Source organism: Salvelinus alpinus, chromosome 15 (assembly GCF_045679555.1).
Source record: "Salvelinus alpinus chromosome 15, SLU_Salpinus.1, whole genome shotgun sequence".
Classification (NCBI taxonomy): domain Eukaryota; kingdom Metazoa; phylum Chordata; class Actinopteri; order Salmoniformes; family Salmonidae; genus Salvelinus; species Salvelinus alpinus.
The window spans coordinates 23,097,457-23,122,241 of NC_092100.1; the positions used below are offsets into that span (position 1 = coordinate 23,097,457).

The 24,785-nt window shown below is 42.0% G+C and overlaps 2 protein-coding genes across 4 annotated transcripts in view; one reads left to right on the forward strand and one right to left on the reverse strand.

Annotated features, from left to right (window-relative positions):
* LOC139539746 (transmembrane protein 117-like) overlaps nt 1-24,785 on the reverse strand; it is a 90,715-nt gene that overhangs the window by 56,957 nt on the left and 8,973 nt on the right. For 2 of the 3 annotated variants that reach the window (XM_071342982.1, XM_071342986.1), the window contains one exon: nt 4,007-4,139. The exons of the other annotated variant lie outside the window; for it this stretch is intronic. In XM_071342982.1, coding sequence (XP_071199083.1) covers nt 4,007-4,139 — 133 coding nt within the window. Of the gene's footprint in view, nt 1-4,006; nt 4,140-24,785 lie in introns of those variants that run through there. 3 annotated transcript variants of the gene reach the window in all.
* On the forward strand, nt 9,816-16,319 carry LOC139540504 (P2Y purinoceptor 1-like). The gene is made up of 3 exons (XM_071344391.1): nt 9,816-9,823; nt 10,253-10,530; nt 15,307-16,319. The coding sequence occupies exons 1-3, from the start codon at nt 9,816-9,818 to the stop codon at nt 16,317-16,319; spliced, it is 1,299 nt and encodes a 432-aa protein (XP_071200492.1).

The following is a 24,785-nucleotide window of genomic DNA, read 5'->3' on the forward strand; positions in this document are numbered from 1 at the left end:
TATGGGTACTGTGTGTAGTTGGGTGAGGAAAAACATACATTTAATCTATTTAAATTTTCAGGCTGTAACACAACAAAATGTGGAATAAGTCAAGGGGTATGAATATGTTCTGAAGGCACTAAATTGAAAACACTATGTTAAAAGCACTGTGTGCTTGACTTATTCCACATTTCATTGTTACAGCCTGAATTCAAAATGGATTATTATATTTCATTATTTAATATTTTAACAAACCTAACCTTGCCAACAGACAAAGATCTATGACTGGATCAGTGGTCCACCAATCAGAGCCTTGGATTGGCTCAACAACAGTAACAAGAGATGTAATGACAGTAACAAGAGGTGTAATGTGTAATGACATTTTTTTACACAAATGTTCTTGCATAGTTCCCATGAAACATGTCTAGAACATTAATATCTTATGTTCTGAGAACATGACAACCATGTTCTGTGTATGTTTTGTGGTAAATTTATAAAATATTCTCTCTACCCACAGAAAACTGGACACATGAATGTTCTTGCAGCGTACTATGAAACGTTTCTAGAACAATAATATCTTATATTCTGAGAACATGGCAACCATGTTCTGCGTATGTTTGATGTAACGTTGATGGAATATTCTCCTAACACTCAGAAAACAGGACACGAATGTTCTTGCAACATTCCCATGATATATGTCTAGAATTGTTATATCTTAAATTCTGAGAACATGGCAACCACGTTCTGTGTATGTTTGGTGGGGCATTGATGAAATATTCTCCTAACCCACAAAAAACTGGACACATGAATGTTCTTGCAATATTCTCGTTTAATCTAGAACATCTAGAACATTAATATCTTATAACATTAAAGGGAATGGTCTCTTGGAAACATTGCTTGCACATCACGGTAACATTCCTTTAAAAACGTTAGTTAATGACCTAATGAGACTCTTAACTTCTCTAGGGTAGGGGGCAGCATTCGGAATGTTGGATGAAAAGCATGCCCAAATTAAACTGCCTGCTTCTCGGGCCCAGAAGATATGATATGCATATACAGTGGGGAGAACAAGTATTTGATACACTGCCGATTTTGCAGGTTTTCCTACTTACAAAGCATGTAGAGGTCTGTAATTTTTATCATAGGTACACTTAAACTGTGAGAGACGGAATCTAAAACAAAAATCCTGAATATCACATTGTATGATTTTTAAGTAATTAATTAGCATTTTATTGCATGACATAAGTATTTGATCACCTACCAACCAGTAAGAATTCCGGCTCTCACAGACCTGTTAGTTTTTCTTTAAGACGCCCTCCTGTTCTCCACTCATTACCTGTATTAACTGCACCTGTTTGAACTTGTTACCTGTATAAAAGACCCCTGTCCACACACTCAATCAAACAGACTCCAACCTCTCCACAATGGCCAAGACCAGAGAGCTGTGTAAGGACATCAGGGATAAAATTGTAGACCTGCACAAGGCTGGGATGTGCTACAGGACAATAGGCAAGCAGCTTGGTGAGAAGGCAACAACTGTTGGCGCAATTATTAGAAAATGGAAGAAGTTCAAGATGACGGTCAATCACCCTCGGTCTGGGGCTCCATGCAAGATCTCACCTCGTGGGGCATCAATGATCATGAGGAAGGTGAGGGATCAGCCCAGAACTACATGGCAGGACCTGGTCAATGACCTGAAGAGAGCTGGGACCACAGTCTCAAAGAAAACCATTAGTAACACACTACGCCGTCATGGATTAAAATCCTGCAGCGCACATAAGGTCCCCCTGCTCAAGCCAGCGCATGTCCAGGCCCGTCTGAAGTTTGCCAATGACCATCTGGATGATCCAGAGGAGGAATGGGAGAAGGTCATGTGGTCTGATGAGACAAAAATAGAGCTTTTTGGTCTAAACTCCACTCGCCGTGTTTGGAGGAAGAAGAAGGATGAGTACAACCCCAAGAACACCATCCCAACCGTGAAGCACGGAGGTGGAAACATCATTCTTTGGGGATGCTTTTCTGCAAAGGGGACAGGACGACTGCACCGTATTGAGGGGAGGATGGATGGGCCATGTATCGTGAGATCTTGGCCAACAACCTCCTTCCCTCAGTAAGAGCATTGAAGATGGGTCGTGGCTGGGTCTTCCAGCATGACAACGACCTGAAACACACAACCATGGCAACTAAGGAGTGGCTCCGTAAGAAGCATCTCAAGGTCCTGGAGTGGCCTAGCCAGTCTCCAGACCTGAACCCAATAGAACATTTTTGGAGGGAGCTGAAAGTCCGTATTGCCCAGCGACAGCCCCGAAACGTGAAGGATCTGGAGAAGGTCTGTATGGAGGAGTGGGCCAAAATCCCTGCTGCAGTGCGTGCAAACCTGGTCAAAAACTACAGGAAATGTATGATCTCTGTAATTGCAAACAAAAGTTTCTGTACTAAATATTAAGTTCTGCTTTTCTGATGTATCAAATACTTATGTCATGCAATAAAATGCTAATTAATTACTTAAAAATCATACAATGTGATTTTCAGGATTTTTGTTTTAGATTCCGTCTCTCACAGTTGAAGTGTACCTATGATAAAAATTACAGACCTCTACATGCTTTGTAAGTAGGAAAACCTGCAAAAACGGCAGTGTATCAAATACTTGTTCTCCCCACTGTAACTGGTAGATTTGGATAGAAAACACTCTAAAGTTTCCAAAACTGTTAAAATAGTGTCTGTGAGTATAACAGAACTGAATTGGGCAGGCGAAAACCTGAGAAAAATTCATTCGGGAAGTCGTTTTATTTTTGGTTTTCTAGTTTTCTATTCAATGCCATTACAGTATCCATTGACTTAGGACTCAAATTGCAGTTCCTATGCCTTCCACTAGAAGTCAACAGTCTTTAGAAATTGTTTCAGGCTTGTATTCTGAAAAATTAGGAAGTAAGAGCAGTCTGAATGAGTGGACCCTAAAGTGTCACAGAGCTTTTTCATGCACGCGACCGAGAGAGTGCCTTTGTTGTTGACCTTTTATATTGACGACGTTATTGTCCGGTTTAAATATGATCGATTATTTAGGCTAAAAACAACCCGAGGATTGAATATAAACATCGTTTGACATGTTCCTATGAACTTTACGGATACAATTTCGATTTTTTTCTGCCTGTTTTGACTGCAATTGAGCCTGTGGATTACTGAAGAAAACGCGCAAACAAATGGAGGATTTTGGAACAAAAGGAACATTTATTGAGTAAATGAATGTCTGCTGAGTGCAACCATATGAAGATCATCAAAGGTAAGGGATTAATTTTATCTCTATTTCTGACTTGTGTAACTCTTCTACTTGGCTGGTTACTGTTTGTAATGATTTGTCTGCTGGGCTATGTTCTCAAATAATCGTAAGGTATGCTTTCGCCGTAAAGCATTTTTTAAATCTGACACTGTGGTTGGATTCACAAGAAGTTAATCTTTAAACCTATGTAAAATATGTTTTGTTTTCTGAATTTTTATAATGAGTATTTCTGTATTTGAATTTGGCGCCCAGCAGTTTCACTGGCTGTTGAAGAGGTGGGACGCTAACGTCTCACGTACCCAAGAGAGGTTAAGGGTACGTTCTCTAAAGTTGTGGGAACGTTTGTTGTTAACTGGAAGCTTCTCTCTGACTGAAACATCAAATGCTAAAATGGATTCCTGTCACTGGCTTGATATGTGTGACTGACACGGCTCTGCAGCTGGTTACCCATTGAGTGTAGGTAAACCAGTAGAACAGCAGGTAAAGGGGAAGCCATCTTGACTCTTGACTTTAATTAGTCAATAAACCAAGATGGCCGCCCTGATCATCATTGAAGAGTTATGGTGGTGCTGAAGGTGATCTTTCAGGTTCCCTCCCACCCACCCACCCACCCACCCCAACTCCATCTCCTCCACCCCTGAATTAAAGTCTCGAGGTGATTGATGGGACTGAGAAAGACAGAGGCTCTAACAAATGAAAGCAGCAGTGAGAGAATGAGAGAGAAGGATGAGACATTGAGTGGTGGCTTACCCCATGCTTCCTGCCATTAGAAGGATCACATTGTAGATGTGTGAGAAGATGAAGAGGAAGAGGATGGTGCTGAAGAACATGGTCATCCAGGAGCCATGATCCTCACGGAACATTTTCAGACGCAGATATCGACCTATAGGAGGAGGGCATGAGGACGACAAACCTTTTCAGTGGCAGGGTCCATTCACTGGGCATTATATTCTCTCAGTCATTGTACTACTTTTGACCAGGACCACTAGTCAAAAGTTGTGCACTATATAGGGAATAGGCTACCATTTTAGATGCAACCCGTGTCTGCTGTACCAGCAAATATGGGCTCAACAAACAAGGATGAAATGATAGGCTATGTTCATACACATAAATAAACATGTCAGAAACTCAGCCTTAAAGCATTGAAATTATGATTAAAGACCATTCTGGAGCACTATATCCTCCCTTCCAATTTCAGTGCAATTTATTTTGGTGAACTAAACCTTGCCATTTATTTTGGTGACTGTTCTAAAATGGCATCTCCTTAGTACAGGGATCTTCAACCTTTTCTTGCCCAGGGAAACTCTCTCAGGTAAACCCGCGAGCCAGGGACACCTGTCATACGTTAGCAAAACATTTTTTCACATGTTTTGTCTTATAATCAGGTGAATGATAATAGCAAGGAGAAGTAATCAACAATTTAAAATTAATAGATTAGATAGATAGTCACGCGGTCTCCTCTGAACAGTTGATGTTGAGATGTGTCGGTTACTTGAACTCTGTGAAGCATTTATTTGGGCTGCAATCTGAGGTGAAGTTAACTCTAATGAACTTATCCTCTGCAGCAGAGGTAACTCTGGGTCTTTCTTTCCTGTGGCGGTCCTCATGAGAGCCAGTTTCATCATAGCACTTGATGTTTTTTGCGACTGCACCTTAAGAAACTTTTAAAGTTCTTGACATATTCTGGAATTGACTGCCCTTTATGTCTTAAAGTAACGATGTGCTGTCATTTTTGCTTATTTGAGCTGTTCTTGCCATAATATGGACTTGGACTTTTACCAAATCTTCTGTATACCACCCCTACCTTGTCACAAGACAACTGATTGGCTCAAACGTATTAAGAAGGAAAGATATTCCACAAATTAACTTTGAACAAGGCACACCTGTTAATTGAAATGCATTCCAGGTGACTACTTCATGAAGCTGGTTGAGAGAATGCCAAGAGTGTGCAAAGCTGTCATCAAGGCAAAGGGTGGCTACTTTGAAGAATCTAAAATCTATATATTTGTTTTACACTTTTTTGGTTACTACATGATTCCATATGTGTTATTTCATAGTTTTGATGTCTTCACTATTATTCTACAATGTAGAAAATAGTAAAAAAAAGAAAAACCCTTGAATGAGTATGTGTGTCCAAACCTTTGACTGGTACTGTATATAATTATACCTTTTATTTTTGTATTTTATTTTTTGCAGTGGTGGCCGCGATTTAGCAGCGGCAAAGGTGCCACTGCTGAATGCATATAGGGGAATCACTGCCTTGTCTGTGCTCTTTAGTATATCACTGGCTTTTTGGTCTAAACAGGTAACATGATTTTTAGCAATCTGACTGAGACCCTGTTGTGTTCCAAGCCACTGATGCTGCCTTGATTGTGTTCCATGAGGACAGTTCAGCATGATTAGATAGATTATGCTGATATTTGTGACCTGTGGTGTTTTCCATTCTTCTGGCTGGGAATTCAATTACTGGGAAATATCTCTCTGCTAGAGCATGAGATTGATTCAGGCAGTCCACCTTCTGCCCAGAATACATCATCACAGCTGGCCTCGGGTGCCAGAGATCCTCTACACAGTTTATGAAGACACTTACAACATTCCATTACAACATTGTTATTTTGGAATTTGAATGAATCCATCTGTTAAGTTAATCCATGGATTGCGTTGCCCAGAAAATAATATAGTAAGTGCATAGCCTAAAAGGCTTGTATCATTTTGACAGCCATCTATTTCAGATGAAATGTTGCATGGCAATAATATGAATATATTCAAACCAGGCAATATAATCCATATGACAACTCTAAACATAAACATGTTGCATGAGTAGTGGCTTAAGCTAATGTCACTGCAAAACAGAAAATGTTATTTTCTTTGGGGATGTACAATCAGACTATGGCTAGTGTATACCACACTTTTGATCTCACTCCTGCTGCTCAGTGCTCATACAGTACAGTATAATGCCATGTCAGTGAGCCTGACCCCAAGTCCTCTCTCCCCACCGGGAGGCCCCTCTAAAATATAGGTGTTACTAACAAACACAGCAGGCTTTTATCTCTCCTTCTGGTTCCTCCTCAGAAACCTCAGCCAGTGCCAACCCAGTACCAGCAGCCTGCTTCTCTCAGAGACAACTCTTTATTTTGGTCTGCCCCAGTATCTCTAAGAGTTGCAGCCCCTGGGAGGGGTGTTGTGTAGTGTAGTGTTGTGTAGCTACAGTGTAGTGTTGTGTCCACACGCAGTAGCAGCCACAAAGACAGGACCCCAATGCTCCGTTTATTTTCCCATTACCACAAGGCCAAAGGCTCCCTCTCTCCGGCTCCCTCTCTCCGAGTGCCTAACATGCTGTTTAATTTCAGCTCGCTCACCTCATTCTCCCTAATAAAACCAAAGCCGCTGAGACTGCATCAGAGAGATGGAGTTCTCCAATGCTGCTTTACGTCCATAATAAAGATATCCATTATCTCCCTTCAGGTGTACAGACACTGTGTGTGTGTTTGGGTTTTCATACTGAAATGCATTCTTAAACAGCCTGTATACAGAAGACAAATTGAGGTCTCCACTACTCAATGCACCATGTACTGTGTAAGATACAACAAAGCAGTGGTGGCATACTGTACCATTATACTGAAGAAAGAGATTAAATTGGCTACATTCCCTGAAACCAAATTGTGTTCAACCCCATTCAAACAGTTGTAAAGTTGTGGACGAATCGATGTGCAGGTGCCTAGCTAGTGTGGATTGTGGTTTTTCGAGGTTCATCACAGCTCCATAATTGAATTGGTTTGTGTGGATTAATTTAATTGCAGTGCCAGTAAGCCCTAGCTCTGATCTAGGTGCAGCCTGCAGAGTATCGGCAGATCTGACTCTTAAAGTGGCCAGCCCAGCCAGCGAACACGGTGGCAAGCCTCTCGGAGCCAATCAGTGTAGGCCTGATAACGAGTGATTCATGAACCCCTTCTACACCATTCAGCCAGGCTGGAAACACACACGCACACAGCCACGCACACACACAGGCACATACACACACACACTTAAATCCACACGCGCAAGCAAACAATTTTCCGTAGCTGGCTTTTACCACCATAAACCAATGCTAACACTAAGACCGCACTCAACGAGCTATATAGGGCCATAAGCCAACAAGAAAACGCTCACCCAGAGGCAGTGCTTCTAGTGGCAGGTGATTTTAATGCAGGAAAACTCAGTTTTACTTCATTTCTACCAGCATGTCACCTGTGCAACTAGAGAGAAAAAAACTCTAGACGGATACAAAGCTCTCCCTCGCCCTCCATTTGGCAAATCTGACCGTAAGTCTATCTTCCTGATTCCTGCTTACAAGCAAATACTATAACAGGAAGTACCAGAGACACGCTCAATTCGGAAGTGGTCCGATGAAGCGGAGGCTAAGCTACAAGACTGTTTTGCTAGCACAGACTGGAATATGTTCCTGGATTCATCAGATGGCATTGAGGAGTTTACCACATCAGTCACCGGCTGATGAGTGCATTGATAAGTGCATTGACGACGTCATCCCCACAGTGACCGTACATACATATCCCAACCAGAAGCCATGGATTACAGGCAATATCTGCATTGAGCTAAAGCCTAGAGCTACTGCTTTCAAGGAGCGGGAAACTAAGCTGGACGCTTATAAGATATCCCGCTACGCCCTCCGATAAATGAACAAACAGGCAAAGCGTCAATACAGGATAGGGTTTCCATTAGACGGTAATAGCCGGCTTTTGGCCTATAAAAGAAATTGAGAAGCCGATTAATAAAATTGTCACCGGCCAATTGTCCGGGAGAAGAAAACAAAGTTGAGAAATAACGATTTTTATCCTATTCATCGATGGAAATACATTTGACTGGTCATGCTTATCCGTCTATAGGTTAATTTCCATAATTTAGTGGCATTAAATTGGCATGTGTGTAGGTTAAAGTATATCCGTTATGTATCTTATTTATCACACACGTACAGCATACAGATACAGCGACGTTGAGCGGAAAATCTGTCAGACTAGGCAAAAGCAGCTGCTGCAGCATCTCAAACTTCATCAGCACTTTGCGATAAGCTGGAGGCAGTAGGCAATGCCTTTAAAAAAAATATACTTCATTGTTTGAAACATGAACGTTTTAATATATATTATTAAGCATGTCTTACCTTGCTTCAAAGTAGCCAATTAGATATCCTCTCTTTCTAAATTTCAAACAGATATTTTTATCTGTCACATGAAATCCCTCGCATGTGCATTGTCCCGCTAACTGCATTATGGAATGAACATTTGCAAGTAGCCTACTGCCTTGTGCGCATTGCTGCGCTTATAATGTGAAGAAATAGTAGTTTATCAACATTGTAAGCTAAACGTTCTGATCTGTTGCATCAGACTCATTGCTTTTTAAAGTGTTTCTTATGTAGCCTTACTGGATTTGTGAATTTGGGATCTACACTACATGACCAAAAGTATGTGGACATCTGCCCGTCGAACATCTCATTCCAAAATCATGGGCATTAATATGGAGTTGTCCCCCCTTTGCTGCTATAACAGCCTCCACTCTTCTGGGAAGGCTTTCCACTAAGATGTTGGAACATTGCTGCGGGGACTTGCTTGGTTTTGGGCGATTAGGCCTGGCTCGCAGTCGGTGTTCCAATTCATCCCAAAGGTGTTCGATGGGGTTGAGGTCAGGACACTGTGCAGGCCAGACAAGTTATTCCACTCTGATCTCGACAAACTATTTCTGTATGGACCTTGCTTTGTGCACAGGGGCATTGTCATGCTGAAACAGGAAAGGGCCTCCCCGAAACTGTTGCCACAAAGTTGGAAGCACAGAATCGTCTAGAATGTCATTGTATGCTGCAGCATTAAGATTTCCCTTCACTGGAACTAAGGGGCCTAGCCCGAACCATGAAAAACAGCCCCAGACCATTATTCCTCCTCCACTCCTCCTCTACAGTTGCCACTATGCATTTGGGTAGGTAGCGTTCTCCTGGCATTTGCCAAACCCAGATTCGTCCGTCGGACTGCCAGATGGGGAAGCGTGATTCATCACTCCAGAGAACGCGTATCCACTGCTCCAGAGTCCAATTGTGGTGAGCTTTACACCACTCCAGCCGACGCTTGGCATTGTACATGGTGATCTTAGGCTTGTGTATGGCTGCTCGGACATGGAAACCCGTGGGCCGAATTTGACACGCGGGTGATTTTATTTTGCCACCCAAGTTTTGTATTTTTTATTTGTATTTTTATTGTTGGACATAATAGACTAAAAACACCAGGAAATCAGCTCCAAGTGATTCTAATTTAAGAAATCTGTTCCCAAGTATTTCCATACATACTGTAATAGAGATCATATACAAATGTAATCAAGGTTTCAAATGATTATGTTTTAGCCAAACATTATATCTGTTTGGGCTTCTTGCGGTCAATAGTCCGTCTATAAATTATTTGTAATTATGTTCCGGCCCCCCGACCATCCAATCAAGAAAAATTCGTCCCACGGCTGAATCTGGTGGATGATCCCTAATTTACATGTTTCAAGCAGACCACCATAGTCCCTATGCCCAAGAATGCCAAGGTAAGCTGTCTAAAACTGACTAGGTATCCCCCTTTCCCTTATCGCCCCGTAGTACTCACATCTGTAGCCATGGAATGCTTTGGAAGGTTGGTCATGGCTCACATCAACACCATCATCCCAGACACCCTGGACCCACTCCAATTCGCATACCGCCCCAATAGATCCACAGATGATGCAATCTCTATTGCACTCCACACTGCCCTTTTCCACTTGGAAAAAAGGAACACCTACCTGAGAATGCTGTTCATTGACTACAGCTCAAGATTCAAAACCATAGTGCCCTCAAAGCTCATCACTAAGCTAAGGTCCCTGGGACTGAACACCTCCCTCTGCAACTGTATCCTGGACTTCCTGTTGGGCCACCCCCAGGTGGTAAGGGTAGGCTACAACACATCCGCCATGCTTACCCTCAACACTGGGGCCCCTCAGAGGTACAGCGTACTCCCTATTCAAACATCGACTGCGTGGCCGCGTGTCCATCATCATTAAGTTTGTCAAAAACACAACGGTGGTCACTGACGACGATGAGACAGCCTATAGAGAGGAGGTCAGAGACCTGGCAGGGTGGTGCCAGGACAACAAGCTCTCCCTCAATATCAGTCAGACAAAAGAACCGATCGTGGACTACAGGAAACGGAGGGCCGAGCACACCCCCATTCACATCGACGGGGCTGTTGTGGAGCGGATCAAGAGCTTCAAGTTCCTCGGTGTGCACATCACTAAAGACCTATCATGGTCCAAACACACCAATACAGTTGTGAAGAGGGCACGACAACGCCTCTTCCCCTTCAAAAGCCTGAAAATAATTGGCATGGGCCCTTTTGTGACATGACTAAACATTCATCTGATGACTGTTATGTATCAAATCAACTAACTAGGTTTAATTGTTACTCGATTAAATTAATCATGTAACAGTTAACTCATTAGGATTTAGGGCACCACTGAAGAAGTTGTTTAACGAGTTAGTTACAATTTCCCAAATTAAACTTTAGATGATATATAAGATATATATCGATAAAAGTCATTTATTAATATTACCTAATATCAGTCTCATAATTCTGAATGTCACATACTCCTTGCATATGCACCAACCCCAGCTTTAATGATCATTCCGTACCACAAAAATGTATTTAATTATTGAATTACTACCTAACTACATGATAACACAGGATACACACACACACGGTATAGGTTATTGATTAGAAACTTAATACGATGGAAACAGGTCCCTAGCGGACTAACAACAACATGACTGCTTGTTTATCAAAAGAGGGAGGAGTAGAGAGGAACAAAGGGAGAATCAAAGAGAGACAAACTTATATACTTGGAACTACACTCACAGTAATCATGATACTTTGCCTCGAACCACCGCCCATTTGGGGTAAGAAGTAATGAATGTATTTACGTGTTTGTATGTCTTCCTTCGTCATTTATCTCTTTTGGACCCATGCCTTCGTGAAAAGGGTTCCGTTGGCCTTCTCCCGAGCTCTTAAGTGTAAGGCTCTGATTGTACACAAGAGGTCACAATGTCCTTGTCCTGTAGTCTGAAGCAGACTAGCAGGGTTTTGTTTACTTTCATTCCCAGGAAGAGGGGTCCTCTGAACACAGCTAATCAGCTGTGTCGATGATCCCCAGTGGGGTGATGAGAGCAGTGTAGTTGATGAGGATTTGAAGAGAGTAATAGGATGGTCCTACTTAAATTCACTTTCTTACATACAGTACTTAGAACAGCTACTCAGCCGTAACATTGATTGCTAGAGAGGCTACTTTGCCATCTTCACCTCGTCTTAACCAATGGAGATCTAGGCTGCAGCTAGAGTCCTTCTGGTCTGATATGTTAATTCTCAACTCATCCTTTATACACTCTGGCAAAAAGGTGGCGTTTCCATCATGCTGACACACTCTTTGAGCTCCCTCGAGCGTGGCTACTTACTGGGCAATGTATCATCAAAACTATGATCTCGTAAAAACTCAAATCAAATTCATATCTTAACATAAATATTCTCATCATCTTGATATTTCCTACGCGTAAGGACGAAAACCTGACATATACAGTGTGTATACTGTTCAAGTTACAATATTTTTGTCATACATTTTTTATACCATTTTTTATGACATCACAAAATCAACATTAGTTTTCCGTAGACCATCTCTCATCATTCCCCACATCCAGATGTTAGAAATATTGTCCCAGTGTTCACTTTTGGACACTCTTTAACAAAGGAACATTCCAATCATCACTACCAAAAAGAGTCCAATTTACATACAATTTACAACCGGGCGTGAGGTGTCACAAAACCCCTACATCAATCCCTCCTCCCCTCTGCGGGTGAGAGGGATCTGGTAGATGTTGATCCATTGTAACCTGATCTTTGGATTCTCACGGGAGAGTTATGACAGCTCTCAGATCCTCAAAAAGTTCTACAGCTGTACCATCTGGGGCATCTTGACTGGCTGGTTCACTGCTTGGTACTGTATGGCAACTGCTTGGCATGCGACCGCAAGGCGCTACAGAGTATAGTGCATATGGCCCAGTAAATCACTGGGACCGAGCCCCCTGCCATCCAGGACCTCTATATCAGGCAGTGTTAGAGGAAGGCCCAAAAAAAATTCAAAGTCTCCAGCCACCCAAGCCACAGACTGTTCTCTCTACTACCATATGGCAAGCAGTACCCGTGCATAAAGTCTGGAACCAACAGGACCCTAAACAGCTTCTCCCCCCAAGACATAAGACTTCTAAACAAGACTGCTAAATAGCTAATCAAATTGCTACCCGGACCTCCTGCATTTACTCTATTTTGCACCAACTCTCTTTCACTGACTCTATGCACACACATTGGACACACACTACCCACACATACTAAATACGCCCACACACACATAACATGCACACACTTGCATACTGACGCCACACACACACACACACACACACACACACACACACACACACACACACACACACCACATACACTGCTGCTACTGTCTATTATCGATCCTGTTGCCTAGTCACTTTACCCCTACCTATATGTACAGCAGTGGAGGCTGCTGAGGGGAGGACAGCTCATAATAATGTCTGGAATGGATTTTAATGGCTGGAATAGAGTGAATAGAATGGTAACAAACTCATTCATGTGTTTGATACACTTCCATTTACTCCATTCTGGCCATTATTATGAGCCGTCCATAGCTACTTCAATTACCTAGTACCCCTGCATATCGACTCGGTACTTGTACCTCCCTTTACATAGCCATGTTATTTTTACTCTTATTTTTGTTCGTTATTCACAGGTGTATTTATTCATCTTGTCACAATTTCTATTTTTGATGTCATTTTTTATCTTATCTTTAACTCTGCATTGTTGGAAAAGGACCCGTAAGTAAGCATTTACTGTTGGTAAATCACTGTTGGTCTACACCTGTTGTCTACGAAGCATGTGACAAATAAAATTTGATTCAATTTTGAAACTCTGACTGTTGGTGACTACAGCTTCCATCAAAATTCTAAAATGTGTGGTTGTTTCCATCTAGTGGTAATATAGTGATAGTACAATAGAACTGAAAAGGGGCCCCTTTTTTAATTATACAGCATTAATATTGACCATCATGTAAATGTGGAAATCATTAAACGTGATATGTGCATGACCACGCTGGTTTCCCCTGTTTAATTCTAGCAAATCAGTGGAATGATAAATGATAATGAACATTAAACAAAGGTCATGGCACAAAAACAGGATTTGAAAAAGACAAAAAACACTCCTATCTTTTTCTGACAACAAGCAGGAACATTGGTGCCAGACAGCTAAAATACAAACACACATTGGCAAACTGGAGCAGGCAATCAATCAAAAACACACACACACAGTGGGCGTCACACACAGACAGGCAGCCTGTTACCAGCCTCAGCCCCAGACTGATGAGAAGTACACAGCTGGTGGAGGTGTTCAACTAAGTGAGTGACAGAATGAGTGAGTGAGTGAGACCTGAGACCCGAACACTGTCACTCCTGTCATCATGATACCACTGCTCATCAATAACTCGCTGTTTATTAAACAGGGTAAGAACAGCTCCTCATTCATCATTTCACACCCACATTATGATTCACTGACACATCATGGTGTATACCTGTACAGATACATTCATACATATATTTTTGAGCAATGACGGTAGTTTGTGGCCATCAAAACATTATTTATTGTGTTATTGGTGTTGAAGTTTTTTGGTCACGTACACAGATGTTATAGCAGGTGCAGCAAAATGCTTGTGTTTCTAGCTCAAACAGTGCAGTAATATCTAGCAATAAAAAACAATACCCACTTAATCCAATTGATTATGATTTTTTAAATAAGAAATTAAGAAATATCAGAACGATCAATGTCAGAGTCCGGAATATAAATATATATACATACTGTATAATGTATATAATAATATATATATAAATAATGGTGTGTATAGACAGTATGGACAGTATATGAACAGAAAAGGTGTATACTGAAGTACCTTTATATGATGAGGCATGAATACAGTATATACATATAAAGTGGGTAAATTAGTGTAAACATTATTAAAGTGACCAGTGTTCAATGACTATGTACACAGGGCAGCAGTCGCTAAGGTGCAGCGTAGAGTACCGGGTGGTAGCCGGCTAGTAACAGTGACTAAGGTTCACTGTAGGGTACTAGACGGAGGCCGGCTAGTGGTGACTGTTTAACAGTCTGATGGCCTGGAGATAAAAGCTGTTTATCAGTCTCTCAGTCCCAGCTTTGATGCACCTAATGTGGTCTTTTGAATGGGTATAGTATTAATTTGAAAAATGCTTATCAGTATGTTTGGAAAGTTTTGTGATGAGAAAGATGACAGAAAATGCAAGATGTCCACAAAAAAATACATTTAAGGCATTCCATGTGTATAAAGTTCAGAATTAGTCTTTACATCGCTAAAAATCGAGAGAGAAAACTATCCTATCACTCTCAGCGTCACAGACACTATGTTGAAATGTGATGAAAGTTCATGTAACCTTTGCATGCATGGTCAACATAAATAGCCAGTCTTGATTGAAAGCAAACAGCACGTTTCCATATTGAAGGTAATAGATCAACAGTGGAATCCCGGGCTCATTATTCTCAGCACATACAGTACAATAGCCAGGCTGTCACTTCCTGGTGACTGGTCACAGCAGGACTGAGGGGGTGGATGGGGTTGAGAACGTTTGGAGACAGGCAGGCAGGGGACTCTACCTGATTTAATGATAATAATATATCCTGGCTGAACCTTGGCTAGAATAACCTTGATGTGGATCAACTGAAATGCATGTAATTATATATGGCATGAAAGGCTACCCTTGATTATGTTTTTATACTGTATTAAGTGATCTTGTAAATGTCCCCATCCCACAACACCAGAGGTAATGTTTTGGGGTAAATGCAAGCTGTTTGAAATCAATACGTTTTTAAGTGGCTATCTATTGTCTTTTCCCACCCCCACAGTACCGTTCCTGCCCAAAAACCAGTCGGAAGCGTTCTGCAGCCAGTTTAAGAACGGCCATTGGTACTGCTACGTCCTCCTCGTTCTCTTCACCTTCACCCTGTCCCTGGGCATCCTGGGTAACGTGGCGGCGCTTTTCAACTACACCTGCTTCAGGAGGACACGTAGTCTGTCCACCAGCAACGTGTTCCTACTCAACCTGGCCATGTGTGACTCCGCCTGGATCCTCACCCTGCCCTTCACCATCTACTTCAGCCTCCAGAGGCCCTTCCTCAAGGACATCCAGACCATCTGCCAACTCAAGAAGATCTTCTTCAACATCAACATCTACGGTAGTATTCTCTTCCTCACTCTGATCAGCTTCGATCGCTACGCCGGCACCGTGCACCCCATCAGCTCCCGCCAGTGGTGGGACGTAGGCAAAGCCAAGCTCTGCTCCGCCTGCGTCTGGGTCTTCCTCTTCCTGGGCTCCATCCCTGAACTCTTTGTGACCTTCGCTATCCAGAGACCGGGGAATGTGACCGTGTGCATGGACCACATCCAGGGTCCATTTGTCTACGTCAAAACCATCTCCATCATCAGGACTCTGGTGGGCTTCGCCCTGCCGTTCAGTGTCATGCTGGCCTTCTATGTGATGACAGTGCGGGTGTTACGAGGAATGCCCCGGGGAAAGAGAAGGGGTTGTGGCGGGTGTCAGTGGGGTTGTGGCGGGAAGCCCCTGCTGCTCATCACCGCTGCCCTGCTGGTGTTCGTGGTGTCCTTCGTGCCCTACCACGTCATGATCATGACCCTGGTGTTCATGAGGATCCACGACCAGGTAACTCCCGCCAACGTGCACGTCCTCTATGCCTCCTATGAGTTCTTCGAGGCCATGTGCAGCGTGAGTAGCTGCCTGGACCCCATGCTGTACATCCTGGCCAGTGACAGGTTCCAGAGGAGACTGCAGGCCCTCAGGAGGGGCCACCACAGGGCGCTATGCTGCAGGCGTAGCAGGAGGGTAGGGGTGGAGGGCTGACAGCGGAAAGGGCCTTCTATTATAGTCAGCTTTATTCAATTCAATTAATTTAGTAAACTACAAAATAGTTTGATCGTTTTATTTGATGATCTAATAAGACACATATTAAGGGCCGGTGTTATGTGCAGGCGTTAGTGGGCCTGGCACATCTAACATACCTCCTTGCCCAACCAAATCAAATATTTCAATATTGATCATTTATTTTTGTCCAGACAGCATCAGATACATGGGCTAGATATAGTAAGACAGAGAGGCGCCGTTTCGCTGACTCTGATTATTTTTCGGATGCTTTTGCTATCTCATCCTGGAATATACAAGGTCTTAGGTCATCTACCTTTGGTCGAAAGAGCAGGAACCAGACTTCATCAAATAAATTGGAATACAGACATTGTCATCCTACAATAGACATGGTATAGAGGAGACGGACCCACCGGTTGCCATCTAGGTTACAGAGAGCTGGTAGTCCCATCCACCAAACTACTGTACCAGGTGTGAAACAGGGAAGAGACTCTGGGGGTATGCTAACTTGGTATAAATCAGACCTAACCCACTCTATTAAATTAGTCAAAACAGAAGAATTTTACATCTGTCTAGAAATAAATAAGGAAATTATTTCAACGGAGCAAAATGTCCTCAAGTGTGCTACCAATATTCCCCCTACAGAATCAAGATCAACCTTTGGCAGCTATTACAGCTGTGAGTCTATCTGGGTAAGTCTCTAAGAGCATTGCACACAAGCTTTGTCAAGTTGGTTGTTAGACAGCCATTTTCAAATCTTGCCATATATTTTCAAGACGATTTAAGTCAAAAGTGTAACTAGGCCACTCAGGAACATTCAATGTTATCTTGGTTAGCAACTCCAGTGTATATTTGGCCTAGTGATTTAGGTTATTGTCTTGCATCATGTTATGGTGAACCAACAATATGATGCAGCCACTATCATGCTTGAAAATATGAAGAGTGGTAGGTACTCAGTGAAGTGTGGTGTTGGATTTGACCCAACGCGTTGTATTCTGGACAAAAAGTTATTTACTTAAGTGCCTTGTTGCAAACCGGATGCATTTTTTGAATATTTTTACATCAGTACAGGCTTCACTCTTTTCACTCTGTCATTTAGGTTAGTATTGTTGAGTAACTACAATGTTGTTGATCCATCCTGCGTTTTCTCATATCACAACCATTAAGCTCTGTAAATGTTTTAAAATCACCATTGCCCTTATGGTGAAAAACCGGAGCGGTTTCCATCCTCTCCGGCAACTGAGTTAGGAAAGACGCCTGCATCTTTGTAGTGACTGGGTGTATTGATACACCATCTAAAGTGTAATTAATAACTTCACCATGCTCAAAGAGATATTCAATGTCTGCTATTGTTATTATTACCCATCTACCAATAGATTCCCTTCTTTGTGAAGCATTGGAAACCCCCAAACCCCCATGTTTTATTAATTTGTAAACATTTCTAAAGACATAATTCCGCTTTGACATTATGGGGTATTGTGTGTAGGCCATTGACAGAAAATCGCAATTTAATCCATTTTAAATTCAGGCTGTAACACAACAAAATAGGGAAAAAATCAAAGGGTGTGAATACTTTCTGAATTCACTGCAATTGTATGTGTGGGGTACAGAGATGGGGTAATCATAAAAAAATTATGTTAACCACTATTACTCAACACAGAATGAGTCCATGCAACTTATGTGATTTGTTAAGCACATTTTTACTACTGAACTTATTTAGGCTTGCCATAAAAAAAGGGATTGAATACTTTTTGACTGAAGACATTTCAGATTTTCATTTTTAATTAATTTGAGAGAGGAAAAAAACACAAACAAATATTCCACTTTGACATTATGGGGTATTGTTAATCAGTGACACAAAATCTAAATTTGTATCAATTTTAAATTCAAGCTGTAACACCAAAATGTGAAGTGTTTCAGGAAACTAGACATATGTCGCGCGTCACTACTTCACAGTAGCGCCATTTGAACGTAAACTTTTTTGGGGCAGAAATGCCTTCTGGAACATGTGAACTTTCGTTTGCCTTAATAACACACTTGTATGTCATCTGTAAATACGAATAAAATGGTTCAATTACGAGCCTAGTTGGTTTAGCCATGGAAAAAGTCAGAAACCTTCCCGCTAGCCATGATTAGCTGAGATAATGAGTGGGCTGGACATGCCAAGAGATGAGCTCGGATTGGCCTGCCATGGAGCTCGCTTCTGTCTATAATATGAGCTTTCCACTATGTGTATGTAATCCTTTCTAACGCAGATTTTTTTTTTTAAGATATCACATAGTGGAGCTGCATAAGTGTTGCTCTCCATTTTTTGGAGGACCGAGTTTTGAAATCAGTGAAATTAGAGTATGATAGCTAAGGAGAGATGGAGAAAATTGTGGCGTTTGATTGCAAATAAAAGAGAGCACACAGAAGGCTGTGTTGTATAAAACACCTGTCTCCAGATTACATCTTCAAACTAAGGACAACCATGGCATCCGTGACAGGGAGAAGCATCCATCCATGTATACGGGTAAGAGAGTCTAGCTAACTACATTTTCTAATTTTAGTCAGAAAGTCAGAAAGTGGCTGGCCACTTATTCCAGTGGGTCAGAAGTTAACATGCACTAAGTAGACTGTGCATTTAGACACCTTGGAAAATTCCAGAAAATGATGTAATGGCATTAGAAGCTTCTGATAGGCTAATTTACATAATTTGAGTCAATTGGAGGTGTACCTGTGGATTTATTTCAAGGCCTACCTTCAAATTCAATGCCTCTTTGCTTGACATCATGGGAAAATCAAAAGACCTCAGATTTGTTTTTTTTGACTTCCACAAGTCTTATTCATCCTTGGGAGCAATTTCCAAATGCCTGAAGGTACCACGTTCATCTGTACAAAGAATAGTATGCAAGTATAAACCCCATGGGACCACGCTGCCATCATACCGCTCAGGAAGGAGACGCGTTCTGTCTCCTAGAGATGAACGCACTTTGGTGCAAAAACTGCAACAAACAAAAAAGGACCTTGTGAAGATGCTGGAGGAAACAGGTACAAAAGTATCTATATCCACAGTAAAACGAGTCCTATCGACATAACCTGAAAGGCTGCTCAGCAAGGAAGAAGCCACTGCTCCAAAACCGACATAAAAAATCCAGACTACGGTTTGCAACTGCACATGGGGACAAATATCGTACTTTTTGGAGAAATGTCCTCTGGTGTGATGAAGCAAAAATAGAACTGTTTGGCCACAATGACCATCGTTATGTTTGGAGGAGAAAGGGGGAGGCTTGCAAGCCGAAGAACACCATCCCAATCGTGAAGCACGGGGGTGGCAGCCTCATGTTGCGGGGGTGCTTTGCTGCAGGAGGGCCTGGTGCACTTCACAAAATAGATAGCTTCATGAGGGAGGAAAATTATGTGGATATATTGAAGCAACATCTCAAGACATCAGTCAGGAAGTTAAAGCTTAGTCGCAAATGGGTCTTACAAATGGACAATGACCCCAAGCATACTTCCAAAGTTGAGGCAAAATGGCTTAAGGACAACAAAGTCAAGGTGGCCATCACAAAGCCCTGACCTCAATCCTATAGAAAATGTGGGGGCAGAACAGAAAAAGCGTGTGCGAGCAAGGAGGCCTACAAAGCTGACTCAGTTACACCAGCTCTGTCAGGAGGAATTCACTCAACTGATTGTGGGAAGCTTGTGGAGGGCTACCCGAAACGTTTGACCCAAGTTAAACTATTTAAAGTCAATGCTACCAAATACTAATTGAGTGTATGTAAACTTCTGACCCACTGGGAATGTGATTAAAGAAATTAAAGCTGAAATAAATCATTCTCGCTACTATTATTCTGACATTTCACATTCTTAAAATAAAGTGGTGAACTTCTGACTTCAACTGTACATGACATGTATTAATCACACTGCTAGAATGTTGCATTCAGAATGACTGCTCATTAGCTTGAAGCAGGGGTCCATCGAGGCCTAGCCGTTCTAGTTTTAAAAAGAATTGGGAAGCGCATGCACACATAGGAGGTCCTGTCAAGAAAACATGCCCCAATGTAAATCAAACACCTGTCCAACTGATTAGTTCTGGTGCTGGCCATGCACATATTGCCATGTCATTCAGAGAGATTGTCTCTCACAAAAGATATGCCAACCAAGGAGGGAGAGGGGGAAAATTCTACCATTGTCAAGTGTCTGTGTTTATCTATAGAGCAGGATAGAGGATGAATTGTGCCATTGATACCTATATATTACAGTGTCAAAACACTTTTGCAAATATTCTATTCCAGAAAACAGAAGTTCAAACTGGGGCCCTTGCTAGATGAAACAGAAATAGTAATGAGAGGGAAATTCTGCAGTTGGGGGAACACAATATCCTTTAATATGGGGCAGCAGGTAGCCTAGTTAGGGCGTTGGGCCAGTAACCGAAAGGTTGCTAGATTGAATCCCCGAGCTGACAAGAATCTGTCGTTCTGCCCCTGAACAAGACAGTTAACCCACTGTTCCTAGGCCGTCATTGTAAATAAGAATTTGTTCTTAACTGACTTAAATAAAAAAATCAGAGCTGCACGAATACAGAATAACCTGTTGCAGTCACAGACTCTTATTGCCACAGTCTTCCAGGGGGATAAAAACACCAACTGATAAAATATTTTGCTGGCAGAGACAGGGCGCCGAGCTGGACATGGAAAAACTGGTCAAATCAATCTAGGCACAATGAGATCAAATATTGAGCTTTTAAAAAACAACATTTGATCACTTTACTTGAGGATATCTGTATTGATACATACAGCCTTCAGATAGCCAACCCTCCATGTGTTACACCTTCTCCTTTTCTATACCACACATGATATATTGCCAGCAGCATACCACCCTGCATTCCACTGCTGGCTTGCTTCTGAAGCTAAGACATACAGCCTTACGGTCCTAGTCAACATACGGTCCTAGTCAGTCCCTGGATGGGAGACCAGATGCTGCTGGAAGTGGTGTTGGAGTGCCAGTAGGAGGCACCCTTTCCTATGGTCTCAAAAAGATATATCCCAATGCCCCAGGGAAGTGATTGGGGACATTGCCCTGTGTAGTGTGCTGTCTTTTAGATGGGACGTTAAACGGGTGTCCTGACTCTCTGTGGTCACTAAAGATCCTATGGCACTTATCGTAAGAGTAGAGGTGTTAACCCTGGTGTCCTGGCTAAATTCCCAATCTGGCCCTCATGCCATCATGCTCACCTAATAATCCCCAGCTTCCAATTGGCTCATTCATCCCCTCACCTCTCCCCTGTAACTATTCCCCAGGTCATTGCTGTAAATGAGAATGTGTTCTCAGTCAACTTACCGGGTAAAAAAAAATAACCCAATAAATTGACATGCTGTTGGGTCTATAACTGGGTGTCCTGATTTGGGGTATTGCACCATCAAAGTGGTTGTTAGTCCACTCACACACATACATAACAACAGTTACTGCCCTCCTTAGGGACCCTAGAAGAGACGACTTGCTTCCCTCTGACAAACCTAGATGGGCTGGATAGGAGAGGAGAGAGCCTTGCTCCGCTCCACCTGGATATCACTAAGTTTACACTGCAGCCCCGTGTCATTATATCGCCAGCTGTGTTACCGTGGCCAAGGCGTCACACTCAACATTGGAATTACCATGACAACGTTGCCGGGGTCCCCAGAGTTGCAGCCCATGGTAACTACAAGTCTCCCCAATAAAACAGAGATTGGCGGACGTACTTGTAAGAGTGAGACTCCCTCCCTCCCTCCTTGCCTCCCTCGCTCCAATGGGCGATGGAAAGCAGCTGTTCCAGTGTCTAGCTGGGGCTGTTTCAACACATCTGATTACTGTCAGAGAGGTTTGTTAAATCATTTCCCCAGTCGTAAGAGCTACAGTTTGTACCAAAGACTTCATTAATCTTAAGTAAACAAGCAATTTCCTTTGCCCAATGTATTGTTTGCCTCCTCTCTCTCACACTCTCAATCTCTCTCTCTCCCTGGATTTTGCAAACGCCTGGACCGTTTTATCTTTCATTCAAAGCAGACAGATGTTTAGAGTTAGTTTACTTCACGAATAAAAATAAATAAAACACCTTTCATTGTCTTTATACAAGACACGAAAGGAGGTTACGTATTAATGTTTTGAGTGTAAACCAGTCTTGTGGATAAACAACTTCACTGTTTACAATTGATCCTGGACACATAATAGATCATGAACACATTTAAGATTCTGCTAAATATAGCGTATTTAGTGCGTATTTAATGCTGTTATAGCGTATTTAATGCTGTTTGATGCAAAATGTATCAAACAACAAAACATAAAAAACCCATTCACTCTAAAACAACAACATGCCAATGTAAGAAAGAGCTACTGTCTAAGATAGTGGCCGATTCCCCTCTGCTCAAATCTCTGCTACAAACATCAATATTACATTACAACCCATCAGTCTCAACACAGCAGCCGGCCTGCTGGTCCATGTCTTAAATATTTGAATCCTGGCACTAGTACAATACTCTATTATTTACTGTGAAAGGCCAGCCTCCGAGTGACAACTAACATAGGCAGGTCTAAACTGAATTGTTGCTGTGTATTAAACAGAAGAAACAACAAGGAGGCATAGGGTTATATGTTGTGTTCCAGATGTACACACACACACACACACACACACACTGCTATGCTTTATCTTGGCCAGGTCGCAGTTGCAAATGAGAACTTGTTCTCAACTAGCCTACCTGGTTAAATAAAGGTGAAATAAAAAAATAAAATAAAAAACATTCACAGCAGCGCATTGATGTTAACTTCAAAATATCTTCAACCATCAAAGTCTCCCAAAAAAACTGGGTCTCCCATTTCAGTCTTTTCTCAAACGGGTTTATACTATTCTGAGCGGCTGTGTGAGCTGGAAAATCCACCGTGATGACTCAAAGCAAAGAAGCCCTGTGCTCATAGTACTGAATCAAAGATGGTCAATGGGATACCTACTCCTGTTAGGATGCTAAACATTCACTGAGAACACAAGTCTTGAAAAATGCACAGGAAACAAAGGTTAAAAGGTTATGTTAATCTGAAACTGGTGCAGCACAACATGGAATGAGAAGCAGATTCCATTGCATTACCTTGTTGAAAAGGCGTTTTGTTTTACAATGAAGGCTGTAAGCATGAAATACTGAGTGCTGTGCTGGATCAGGGAGGAAAGGAAAAAGGTATGCTGTATGTACTGTATGCCTACTGGTTTACAACACAGAAAACGCAGTATACAAAATGGAATACAATACAATCTCACATGGGCATACAAATCAAATTCCCCATGTCCTTGTTGTAATAACAAAGGCACAGAGACAGACAAGCTCTCACTGAATGACCAGAAGACATGCCACTCAATGGGAGAGTACATAGCCTTTAGTGGCTGGGTGAATTAGCATCGGTTGTATATATGCCTGGGAGGTAGTCTTAACCCACATAGTCTGTCACGAACCATCCATCACCTTTGAGAGAAACTGATAAGTGGCTGGCTGTGCTACCAGAGAATAAAAACCAAACCCACTGTGATCTCCATCCACCTCCTCTCATTCCACTAGGTAGCAGCCAACGTTATTGCTAACATAAACATGGTAAATTGAGTATTGCGTATAGTCCTCTGTGAAAAAGCAACATCGCCAGTGGGATGAGTTGGTGTAATTCAACGTAAAATTAGTGGTTGTGATATTCCGATTTTTTTTCTAGGCCATGATAAATTATAAATGATGCAGCGGAATGCGTCAGCAAGCAACACATTGTCTGGTTTCCATTTAGTTACAAATTGATACATAGTTGAACACAAATGGAAATAGCAGCATGAATAACTTAATATATTACGTAGGAAAGACAAGTGCTTTCATTTGGAAAAATAAAACAAATAAACAAAGAATAAGTTGAAATATCAGTGACCAGGTAAAAAGCTTGGCATTTATTGGACAAATGACTCTCATTACAATTATAAATACACTGTGAATTCCTCATAAGAATTCTTCATAAATGAGACATTACTGTAATTAACTAAGTGTGCATGCCTACCATGTTGTAGTGTAGGTAGTAAAGGAGAGAAGAGTACTCTATAGAGTGCTCTATATTCTGCTCATCTCTCATTTTTAGGATTACATAACGCCATTGCAAAAATGTTGTGCTGAACCCCCCTCTGTCGCTCACCATCGCTCTTCATGTTCCATTTCTCCATGTCCATCTCACACTCACTCAATCACCAAGCCTACACACACACACACCATCTGTTCCTCCTGCACTCTGTGCCCTGCGCTGCTCTACCCTGTGGCATGTGAAGTGCATTGGCCCTACCTGGCTCCAGCTCCAGCTCCAGAGAGAGAGATGGGAGGTCTACTCTGCTCTCTGTTCCCGCTATGTGCCCTGAAGCTCTGGGCTTTAAGTGTAAAACTCTGATCTGAATAGACTGCCCTCATTTTTATTTAATTTTTT